Here is a 12,488-nt window from a genome sequence, read left to right as displayed (position 1 = left end):
TATTTATAATATTTTTATTCTGCATGATAGTTGTTTCCGTAATTGTCTCTCACATAGCTCCTTTTGAAGGTCTTAACAGCTGTTACCTTTGTGCACACTGTAACAGGTGCATAGACTTTCATTAAATATTTGTTGAAATAAAGAATCCTTAAGTAAACACTGTCGTGTGCATATGTGGGAGACCACAATGTGGCTGTCAGTTGTTGGCGTTTACCCAGGAAAGCCATTCTTTTGTGCACATTAGCAGCATCTGGGCAGTTAGCTCATCAAAGTCACACAGGGAAGCCGCTTTGCTCCTTCCCCTTGGGTTTATAACCCAAAGTTGCACCTCATCTTTGAGTCATAGCTTTTATAGCCCAGTGCATTTCCTCCTTGTCTCATTCTTACCCAGGGAATGGGGTATGAGAGTAGTTGTGTCTAAGAGGGTATTTGTGGAGTAAATCTGTTCTTGGGCTTTGATGGACTGGTTAGTAGTTTGCCCACCATCCAGTTATAAAAGTTGCTATTTGCAGGAGCTGGAGCAACTCGCCAGCACCTTTGTGTTCAAAGGAACTTCCCTTTAGTCTGACTATTGAGTATGACTACTGAAGGCTGGTGAATACACAACACGATGAGTCACTCATTCATTCTGGACTTATTGAGTCCCTATCATGTGCCAGGCTATGTGCTAAGTGCTGAGGTTTATTAACTGTAAACAAATCAGACATGGGCCCTGCTGTCTTGGAGATCACAGGCCAATGAGAAAGACAGGTACTGAACAAATGAACACAAATTTAAGTACACAACTTCAAATGTAGTATGAATGTGTACTATGGAAGAAAAGAGCAGAGGGTCTGACAGAGAATGACTGGGGTACCTAATTTTGGAGAAGACTGATGAAGGCCTCTGAGAGGAAAGAACATCTTCACCAAGACATGTAGTCAGCCAGGCTAAGAACAGGAGGAAGAGTGTTTGAAGCAGATCCTCAGGCAAAGGTCCTGAAGCAGCAAAGAGCTTGGTTCATTCCAAGGACTTTAAACAAGCCAACTAACCTCAAGTGACTAAAAGAAGGGGAAACTGGGGAAATAAGGCCCATGATGGGCTTTGTCAGACTATCAAACAAGATCCAGAGGAAACAGCACCCTCCAGCTGGGTAAAGAGAGTTTAATAAAGGACTGCCAGAGATTGCATAGAGCCCTGAGACTTCTAACAACAGATGGGCCAAGAAAGGAAGGCGTCACCAGAACCTGTGATAAAGGGCCACCTGCCAGAGTTGTGGCCTTGGGTCAGGAGATGCAGCCAACTCATGGCTACCCAGAAGGGGACTGGGGCTGTAAGTATGGTGACCTCACTCTTCTCCTGGCCTCCAGCCATCTGTGGAGGCCAGAGTGTGAGGGAAGAGGACAAGAGTACAGTCCCTGGCAGCCCACCTCCTGGAATGTATGATGGAGGCAAGTGGAAGAGAAGATATATGGACGACAAACGCCCTGGGGCAGCGTAAGAGCCTCTTTATCCACCCCCTCCCCCCCTAGTGTTCCACCTTTTCCTGGTGGCTACCATTTCCTTATCGACCTTTTTACCTTATTTTATCCAGTGTGGCCATTTAAACTAGAAATCCAGAAGAAAGGGTAGTGTAGGGCAGTAGCTCTCAAGTCTAAGCAAAGCATCCATTTGTTCTTATCTAGTGGCAGTGGAACTTTGTGAGTTAACTCTAAATTTCAGTGCAATTTAAACATCCTTCAAGCAGTGAGGAACACTTGATGTGTTTTCACTGGTTCTGGGGTCTGCAAACTTTTTCTATCAAGGGCCAGAGAGGAAGACTCTCTGGCTTGCAGGCCATAGTCTCTCTTGCTCTGAGTGTGGCTCTGTTCCAATGAAACTCTACTTATGGGCACTGAAATTTGAATTTCATATAACTTTCATGTGGCAAAAAATTTTTTTAAACCATTTAAAACTATAAAAACCATCCTTGGCTTGCAGGCCATACAAAACAGGTAGCAGGTCACAGCTGGTGTGCCTCTGTGCTGGCTTCAGGAGGGAGGCCCAGCCAGCACCTAGCACAGGACCTAACAAAATAGAATGTGCTCAGTGAATGTTTACTGAATGAGTTGAGTGGTGATTACCAGCTAAACTCCACGATGCCTGACATAAAAACATGTAGAAAAACACCCCCAAATGAACATTTACTGTGTAGTTTCCACATACCTTTTTCATAAATATACTTAATGTTTTGTAACAGTTACATTCATTGTCACTTACTTCTAACAGCTTTGGCACTTTCCTGGAATACAGTGGTTTCCCAAAATGGAGCCCTACTTTGTAAAACGGCATGTTCAAGGGTATGGCTTGTAATGGGTTACCTTGAGATTACTTCCTGGGAACCAGTCGGGTCCAAGGCCAGAGACCTTGCACGCAGAGGAGCCTGGGGAGTGGACAACAAAAACCACGAAGCTCATTAACGTGGCATTTTATCTTCACAGGTAGGCTTTCAGGCGATTTAAATTTTCTTTTTGCTTCTTCTCGTCTGCTTCTAAATTGCTTACATAAACATACATGTCCTTCGCTGGCTCTCCATGCACGCAGGATGAAAGCTAAAGGGTTCCCTCACAGCACTGATGGCCCAAGACCCAGCCCTGCCTGTCTCTCTCTCCTTGTGCACAGCATCAGTGTGAGCTACCTGGCAACTCGCTCGTGCTTCTTTCCTCGTGTGGGAGTGGGGATAATAGGTATTTGTTTATTTATCTGTTTTATTTATTTATTTTTAATGGAGGCGCTGGGGATTGAACCCAGGACCCTGTGCATGCTAAGTACGCGCTCTACCACTGAGCTCTACCCTCCGCCCGTCCCAGGTGTTTCTTTAAATTACAGGGTTGTCAAAGGATCAAATGTGGTAACATGTGCAAACACGCTGGAAACAAAAAAGGGGCACCAAACAGTGTTAGTTACAACACCTCTGACATCTAGCTAATTTCTTGTGATTAATTTTTATACCCCCGACTCCTAGACTAGAAGCTTCCGGAGGGCAGATACTGCGCCTTACTCACCTGCCACCGGCTCCACAGCACAGTCCCTTGTCCATTGTGGTGACAGGGGTGCCTACTTATGTACTGAAGCAACTGAACAGAATGTTTAGAAGTAACAAGCAAATGAGGACATTAAAAATCTTAGATTAGGAGGAAAGGAAAGGAACTTGTAATTACTACTCACTTTTCTGTATTTGTAATGTTAGTTTTTTCTTTATTCCTGAATCTTCATAGCTAAATTCTAATAAGAAGCTGAATGTAATAAAGGTTTTACAGTAAGTGACAGACACAGATCATGTTCACTATAAATTTTAATTCATGATATAAAATGTTACTTTAAGGACACAGCTGAACATGTTGTTTTAGAAAATAAAATATAACAATCAAATTCAATTTTGTAAATACTTCTATGGCACAGAGATTTCCCTCAGACCCAACCTTGTAATTGTGTTTTACCCGCTTTCTGAGAACTACACCATAATAGTAAACCATGAAAAATATACATAAATCTTGTTAAAATGATTGTCACAGATGTCTGGTTTACTGATTCAAAGAACACTGAGTTTATTCATCCACTGAATTCACTTTAGTCATTAACAGATTCCCTTACGTAGAATGAAATGTAATATTCCATGCTGACCATGAAATAGTGGTTTCTTCTTCCAGCATAATCAGGAAACTAACGAATACTCAGTCTATGAGAAAACATTCATTTTAATTATATCAACATAGTTACTTCTTAGGTTCTGGCATTATTAATGTAGAAAAAGTACTTTTTCTTGAGGCAACAGCAAATTAATAGCACTGATATGAAATACGGCAAATGCAAAGGCTGTCAGCATTACTTTAGGAATTTTGAGACATTTAGGTGAATAAAAATATACCCATATATAAAAGAAAAATGGTTAATTACTTCCTCTTTTCAGAAGAAGAGTGACAAGTTCTTAGGGTTTCTTGATACTCTGTAGAATGGCAAGAACTAAACTTTCTTCAAATGTTTTAAGGTTGAAAATTACAGTTATAGTAATAATTTCAGATGTTAGCCTCACTGAGTGAAATTTCAAAACTATTTAAATAACTGATAAAAACAGCTGTAAAATTTGGCTAGGAATTATAAGCTTTTAAAAGATAATTTTCAAGGTACAGGCCTTCAGACAACATAAATGTAGAAGTCATTTTTACATCTTTCTTGACATCTGCCAGTTCATGTCTCAGTTCCCAAAGTATTCATAGAAATAAATATGTGAACAATGAAAACAGAAGTTTTCATATTCAAAGGACGGGGCTTATTCCCTTTTTAAAACTCACCAGGCTCTCATGTGCCAAAGATGTTGAAAACTACCCACATCCAAACACAGTATCATCCCAGAGGAACACATATTCCTAAGCTTTCACACCTTTGGAGACAGAAGAGATGAGGAGTTTAATGTTCCCTTCTCGCCATGTGATGTTAGCTATTTCTGTATATATATTAGGTTTCCTCTATGAGACTACCAGGTTAAACTAAAGGGTTACATTTTCACCTTCTATTCTGCTACCTGGTAAAATGAGACCCAAAGTAGAACACTAAGAGATTACACAGTGCCTGGTAAACTGGCCTACAATAATTAGGCTCTTTATTTATAATTCCCTCTTAAAAGTTGTCATCTGACAATAGGTTCAATTTAAAACAGCAGATGAAAGAAAATGAGGTGCCATGCTATATTAATTAAAATATTCCAAGATAAAAATATAAAACCTGAAAATAACTTCAGTGCTATAGACATTTAGAAAGTTATAGTTACTAAAACTCTGAATAAAAAGGTCTTGAGAACAAGGACATCTCAAAACAATATTTTATGAACTTTGGGGAAAATAGGCAGATTTCAAATAACTTGAAGTATGATTTAAAGATTTCATACAGTCTGAATTTCTTCTTTTTTCCTGTAATGCTGGTTTGCTTTAAAGTCTCTCATATTCAGTGTACCAGTAATTGCTGCTTTATGCTGAAATAAAACTTTGTTTGTTCATTAGTTTTCTGTATATCCCATCTGGTTTTGAGAGCAGCTCTTCATGCTTCCCGTATTCGGTAATTTTCCCTTGGTCAAGAACTGCCACCATGTTAGCATTCTTAATGGTGGATAGACGATGGGCAATGATTAACACCGTTCTTCCTTCCATTAGTCGATCGAGAGCTTGCTGTACCAGGTACTCATTTTCAGCATCCAGTGCACTGAAACCAGACAACCCACAGGAAAGCGAAGATGTCAGTGCCATGCACACTGGTAAGTCATGTACTTCCTGTTACATGTACAGTGGCCCTTCACGAGCAGTGAATTTTCACTATGATCAACACTGCAACTTCCTGGGTCAACTATATATATTTTATATTATAAAGTTACTATTAAAAAAAAAGAAGCTCTGGACCCTTGATTTCCATAGAACTAGTAATTTGGCAGCATTGCCCACTAAAGTGATCAGAGATTCATCACAAGTGTCTGAACTGGAACTAGAGCCCTCAGCTCATGACTCAGCCTGTTAGCTGCCTCCCAGCTGGCGTTATTGAGTCAGACGCTGTCCCTTTAAAGTCTGAGACATTTCTCAGCTGTTTCACTTGAAAGTAATAAGTTTGTGGTACAGGAAGAATTTGGTTTAATACAATTGCACATTAAGATATCCTCACCTGGTTGCTTCATCCAGGAGAAGAATTTTGGGATTCTGAAGGAAAAACATTAAAAAGAAAACATAACTTTATTAGAAAAACACAAACTCTTAGGAATAAAAGAAAGTACTGATACAAGATGCAACATGGATGAGCTTCGAAAACATTATGCTGAGCGCAAAGAGCAAGACACAGTATGTCACAGAATGTATGAGTCCGTTTGTATGAAATGTCCAGAATAGGCACATCTGTGAAGCAGAAAGTAAACTAGTGGTTACCTGGGGCTGGGGTCCGTGGAGAGAGAAGGCAGTGGGGTGTGTGAGACTGCTGAAGGGTAGAGGGGTCTCCTTTGGGGGTGATGAAAATGTTCTAAAATTGGTTGTGGTGATGGATGCCCAACTCTGAATACACTAACACTGAGCTGTACTTTAAATGGGTGAATTTATAGCATGTGCCTTATATCACATTAAGCTACTACAAAAAAAGAACACAAACTCTTAAGTGAGACAAGCTCATAAATAGAAGAGTTAGAGATGACTTGAAACCATGATCACAGTCATCACTGAGCTGGACAGTCTTTCTAATGCAGTTTTGCCCTGCTGGCCAGTCAGTGTGAGGTGGGGACGTAAGGTTACTTAGACAGAGTCTAGATTGTCAAGGTCGTGCTCATAGTCTAGTTAGGACTAGGACACACAACACTGAGGGAAAATAAGAGCAAGCCAAGGTATGTAACATGTTAAATTCCAGCTCTGCCTAGGAACCTACCCATAAGACATGGAAACACACCCAAACAAATACATGCGCACAGAGTCGTGCTATTCACAACAGCCCTAAACTGGAAACAACCCAAATGCTCATCACCCAGTGAATGGACAAACTGTGGTCTATCCACACAAAGGAATGTAACTCAGCGACAGAAAGGAATAAAGTGCCGATGCTATCCGAGTACGAGAGGCTAGCTGCAGAGGACCACATCCTGTCTGACTCCTTGTATCTGAAATGTCCAGAAAAGGCAAATCTAGACAGACAGAAAGCAGAGTGCTGGGAAAGGTTGGGGGAAGGTTGCAAATGGGTACAAGGGATCTTTTCAGGGTGACGGAAATGTTCTAAAATTGGACTGTGTGATGGCTGCACAACTGCAAATTTACTAAAAGTCACTGAAAAGTACATTTAAAACTGGTGAATTTTATATGTAAATTAGGTTTAAAAAAGCCGTTTAAAAAATCACCAATAAATCTGAGCAGAGCAATTATATAACAAAGGGAAGGCTGTTATTTCTTGAAAAAAAAAAAAAAAAAACAATGTCCATGACTCTCAGCTTTCCCCTCTCCTCTCAGGAGTCTTGCGTTTAAGTATTTCAAGTCTTTACTGTTGAGTTTGGCAGGTGGTTGTTGATCATATAAGAGGCTATACTTGCATTGTTTTGTTATTTTGATATAATCACTTTCACCAGTTAGACCATATGCGTCTTTTTAAAAATCTTTCTAATTGATTATCTTTTTATTTTTTGACTTATTTTGGGGAAAGGAGATAATTAGGTTTCTATTTATTTATGTATTTATTTTCAATGGAGGGACTGGGGATTGAACCCAGGACCTCGTGCATGCTAGGCACACGCTCTACCCCTGAGCTATACCTCCCACACTGTACACTTCTTCGTGGAAGATCCATGTGTTAAACTCCTCTCCATCTGGCAACGCTCGCACAGTACTGTGCTCCTAATACTCATGAAATACTTGTTACATTTGGACAAGTACTCGGTGGAACACCCAACTCCCCTTTCACCAGAACTGCCAGCCACATACCTACCCTCCCCCCCAAAAAAAGGAAGAAGAAGAAAAATAGCATATTACAAATTACAAGGTCCCTAATTAAAAGCAACACAAAAAACCCCAGCCAAGGGGCTTCAGGCTTACCTTAAGCAGAGCACGGGCGATTGCAATCCGCTGTTTCTGCCCACCTGAAAATGACCATTTTATTTTTTTTAACTGAAAGCCTTAACAAAAATTCTTGGTAACAGGCTTTTCTAAGCTGTGTGGCAATCTGAAGGTAGCTTCTCCCAGCCAGTCATAGCTGAGACAGATGGGAGAGCAGAAACCTATGTTTTAAATACACTGTTTCCTCATCAGTCTAAAGGCTAGTAATAACAAGTTGCTATCAGAGCGAACGTTGTGGAACCCTTCTGCACCAGGCATGTTCTAAAGGCACTACATGTATTATCTCATTCAGTCTCAAAAACAAGCCCATCAAGCACGTCCCACAGCAACTCCCTTTTCACAGATGAGGAACTGGCACAAAGAACCTGCCCGGTCGGTCAGCAGCAGAGCCAAGGCCTCAGCTGCACAGGCGGCTGTGCTCTCAACCACACAAGTGCTGCCCCCGCAACAGAACACCCCAGGGACAGGGGAGCGGGGAACTCAAGGTATTCAGAGGTTTCTGAAGGGCACGTGAGCTGCATGGGCGCAAAGGACATCAGTGAGATGGGCTCTGTCAGCCTGCTGTTCTGCCTCAGCGCGCTGCTCGGTTCTTCCGCCCTCACCTTATTCTCTTCCTTTCCCTGCCCCGCGGGACAGCTGGCACATGGAGCAGTGAGAGAGAGAGAGAGAGGGAGTGTGTGTTTAGGTGTGTGTGTTTGTATGAAGCTGGAGGCAACAAATGGAGTCAGCCACTCTAATGCCCCCTTTTCTAAAACTCAAATTCTACTAAACCAAGGAGCAGACTTGGGGGGGTCGGTGAGTAGGGGAAACATAAAAGGTCAGACAGCTGCTGACTTCCCTTCCTCGTTTCTCTTTCACACCACCCTCTCTCCTTCCTCCCAGGGGACACTAAGTTACCACCAGTAAAGCCTCAGAGAGCAGTACTCAGAACTCACCCCTCCCAACTTACTTCATTTTAGAAAACTCAATTCCATTTTTGGTGACGAAAGCATTCCTTTTTGCTTGATTGTATTGGCTGAACATACTTATTAATAGTACTTGATACACACAATTTCACTTAAAAGAAGTTAATCATTTAGACTGAACTGTGTGGTGCCGCTAGAAGCCGCCCGCAGACAGGCAAGCCCACGCTCCCGACGAGGGCAGGAAGAAGGGCACGGTCTTTCCGAAGCCCTCTGCCTGGGGGGCTCAGCGCTCTGTGTGGGTCGGCAGAGCCGCCGGCGAGGGCGGGGGCCAGCTCTGCGGAATCCCCGGTTCCACCCAGCGCACCGCCCACCTACCGCCGGCTGGCCTTTCTCCCGCCCAGAGAGTGACGGCGCACCGAAACCTCGGGTACTTCCACTGCGGAACAGAGCTGGAGAGTCCCGGTAGCGGAAGGGACCTGCAGAAGCCGCTCCAAGGGAGAAGGTGATGTGCTTGCGGGCCAGCGTGCAGGTGGCTCCCAACCCCACACGCCCCTGCCTGATCATTTCACCATGAGCAGCCGAAACCGGTGTCCTGCCCGAGGACATGTTTCAGAGATGGAGCAGCACTTCACGCGTGCACAACAATATGTAATTCTACTCCTGGAACTTCCCGATCTAGCAAAAACATTTTTTATCTACTGCCTATAGTTTGAAAAAATCACACACCATTAACTGAAAACATTTGTGTTAAATTTTCTGTCGTTTAAGTTCAAGCAAAAAGAGTTGGAAAGCACTGCTGCTCCAATCCAGCCTGGCAGCCTCTGCACTGACACGGTGTCCACCCTCTGCTTCAACACTTGCAGTGACAGAGGGCTCACATCGTGAGAGGAAGCACATTTCAATATTTGTAATAAAAAACAATGTGTTTAACCAAAATTTTATTTCCCTATTATTGGTCCCCCTTCTGCACTCTAAAGCATCAGAACCATTTCTCCTTCCCTCCGGGAAACATGGCCCCGGGACGCGATCTGACCTGCTGGGTGAGCCCCAACGACGACGTCACAGGGAGCAGAGAGCAGCGCACGCCTGAGAGTCCCTCATTCGCCAGGATGGGGAACCGAGGACTGCACGTGGGCCAGTCTGACTCAGGGCCTGTCTGTGCACAGCCTCAAGCTAAGAATGGTTTTTACATTTTAAAAGGATTGTTTAAAAAAGAAACAAAGACTGTGTGACAGAGATCACATGTGGCCCATAAAACTTGAAATATTTTTAAAAAACCAAAACCCTAACATATTTATTCTCTGGCCCTTTATAGAAGAAGTTTGCCGGCTCTGGGTCCAACACAGAACCTGCAAAGTAGGGAGTAACGGGCTCCTTCGTTGCACTTCTGCTCCTGACTCGGGCTCTGCCTCCTTCAGCAAGTCATGTTGCCACCTGGTATCTGTCTCATTTTCTACAATTTTCAAGGATCTCGAGTTGCAAAACACATCTCTCCTCAGACGAGAAAAAGCGGCTGTGGCTGAGTACTCCTCAGTGGGACACCCCGTGAGAATCTGGAAATACCTTTGGGGTAGAAAGTGGAGGAAACCGGGTTGCTGTCCACAAACAAGAGAGATTTCAGAAAGTGAAAAAGATGAATTTCATCAATTCTAAGGACAAAAGCCTAATTAGAAAATTACACTGCGGTACGAAATGTCTGGAGAGTTTTTGGAGCAGAGTTTTGCTACAAAGCAGTAATAACAAAAAGGTACCTGAAAGGAGCACGCCCTTTTCTCCAACCACGGTGTTGAATCCTTGAGGGAAGTTTCGGATGAAAGCAGCTGCGTTGGCTGCGCAGGCCACTTTCTCCACCTGCGCGGCAGTCACCAGGGAAGGGTCGTCGGCACCATAAGCAATGTTCTCCGCAATTGAGCAGGAAAACAAAATTGGTTCCTACGAATTGGAAATACAATGCATTGCAAATTTCAACTGTCTAGGAAACACAGGGGAGCTTAGTAAGCACTTATATCTGAGAAACGATTAAACTGCTCCCAAAGAGTATATACTGTTTTCCTGGTTCTACTTCCTCATGCTCCATAAATTCACCCACTGGATGATTTAAAAATTCATGTATTACCATGAGCAGGACTGACTGTATCATCTAAAGTTTCCCCACGCTGCAGGAAATGGGATTCCCCTATGACCCATACGACTGGCACGCAGTAGGCCCTCCACAAATGCAAGTTCTCCTTCAGGAGGAAGACCGAGCTGGTCTGCATTTCCCAGCTGCCTGCCTTCCACTAAGGGAGAATCCATCTGTATCTACTACTTTTTGAAACATAAACAAAGCAGACAGGAACGGGGCATTTGGACAGAACTATTCTTTTTTTTAATTCGTTTTCTGTCTTTCTTTTTTTGCGGTAGGAAGTAATCAAGTTTATTCACTTGTTTTTTTTAATGGAGGTACTGGGGATTGAACCCAGGAACTTATGCATGCTAGGCATGCACTCTACCACTGAGCTATATCCTCCCCACTTTAATTCTTATTTTTTATTGAAATGTAGTTGATTTACAATGTTAGTTTCATGTATACAGCAAAGTGATTCAGTTATACACATACATGCATTTTTTTTTCAGATTTTCTTCCATTACAGCTCATTACAAGAAAATGAATTTAGTTCCCTGTGCTATACTCTAGGTCCTTGTTGTTTATCTATTTTATATACAGTAATGTGTGTCTATTAATCCCAAACTCCTAATCTATCCCTCCGTCCTCACCCAGTAACCACAGTTTGTTTTCTGTGTCCATGAGTCTATTTCTGGTTTGCAAATAAAATTTGTATTTTTTTTTGGATTCCACATGTGAGAGACATCATATGATATTTATCTTTGTCTGACTTACTTAATATGATAATCTTTAGGTCCATCCATGTTGCTACAAATGGCATAATTTCATTCTTTTTTATGAAAGGGTAATATTTCATTGTATATAGAGACCACATCTTCTTTATCCAGTCATCTGTCGATGGACATTTAGGTTGCTTCCATGTCTTGGCTACTGTAAATAGTGCTGCTGTGAACATTGGGTGCATGTATCTTTTCAAATTATAGTTATCTTTGGATATATGCCCAGAAGTGGGGGGGTTACTGGATCATATGGTAAATCTGTGTTTAGTTTTTTAAGGAGATAATAGTGGCTGCACCAATTTACATTCCCACCAGCAGTGTAGGAGGGCTCCCTTTTCTCCACACCCTCTCCAGCATTTATTATTTGTAGACTTTTTAATGACGGCCTTTCTGACTCGTGTGAGGTGGTACCTCATTGTAGTTTTGATTTGCATTTCTCTAATAATGAGCAATACTGAGCATCTTTTCATGTGCCCGTTGGCCATCTGGATGTCTTCTTCGGAGAAATGTCTATTCAGGTCTTCTGCCCATTTTTTGACTGGGTTGCTTGCTTTTGTTGGTATTAAGCTGTATGAACTATTTGTATATTTTAGTCTCTTGTCAGTCACATCATTTGCAAATATTTTCTCCCATTCTGTAGGTTGTGTTTTCATTTTGTTTATGGTATCCTTAGCTGTGCAAAAGCTTTTAAGTTTAATTAGGTCCCCTTTGTTTATTTTTGCTTTTATTTCCATTACTCTAGGAGCTGGTTCAAAAAAATAAAAACATTGCTGTGATTTATTCAAAGAGTGTTCTGCCCATGGTTTCCTTTAGGAGTTTTACAGTAAGTTTATTCCTAGATATTTTATTCTTTTTGATGCGATGGTAAGTGGGATTATTTCCTTAATTTCTTTTTATATTTTTACATTTTATATTTTATATAGTATATAGAAATGCAACTGATTTCTGTATATTAATTTTGTACCCTGCAACTTTACCAAATTCATTGATGAGCTCTAGTGTTTTTCTGGTAGCGTTTTTAGGGTTTTCTATGTGTAGTATCATGTCATCCACAAACAGTGCCAGTTTTACTTCTTTTCCAATTCGGGTTCCTTTTATTTCTTTTTCTTCTTGGATT

General features: G+C 41.9%; 1 protein-coding gene across 2 annotated transcripts in view; it reads right to left on the bottom strand.

The window, feature by feature from the left end:
- Window positions 1-3,295: 3,295 nt before the first annotated feature.
- Window positions 3,296-12,488, bottom strand: part of ABCB10 (ATP binding cassette subfamily B member 10) — a 33,933-nt gene continuing 24,740 nt past the window's right edge. Inside the window, exons 10-13 of one of the 2 annotated variants that reach the window (XM_010962842.3) lie at window positions 10,237-10,417; window positions 7,560-7,603; window positions 5,665-5,699; window positions 3,296-5,214 (exon numbers count right to left, since the gene is read on the bottom strand). In XM_010962842.3, the coding sequence (XP_010961144.3) occupies window positions 4,983-5,214; window positions 5,665-5,699; window positions 7,560-7,603; window positions 10,237-10,417 (492 nt within the window). In that variant the 3' untranslated portion in view covers window positions 3,296-4,982. Of the gene's footprint in view, window positions 5,215-5,664; window positions 5,700-7,559; window positions 10,049-10,236; window positions 10,418-12,488 lie in introns of both variants that reach the window. The other variant, XR_012509915.1, reaches the window with a different exon arrangement.

This window comes from Camelus bactrianus, chromosome 11 (assembly GCF_048773025.1).
Source record: "Camelus bactrianus isolate YW-2024 breed Bactrian camel chromosome 11, ASM4877302v1, whole genome shotgun sequence".
NCBI lineage: Eukaryota > Metazoa > Chordata > Mammalia > Artiodactyla > Camelidae > Camelus > Camelus bactrianus.
The sequence above is the reverse complement of the archived record's forward strand: the minus strand, read 5'-3'. Positions and strand labels throughout refer to the sequence as shown.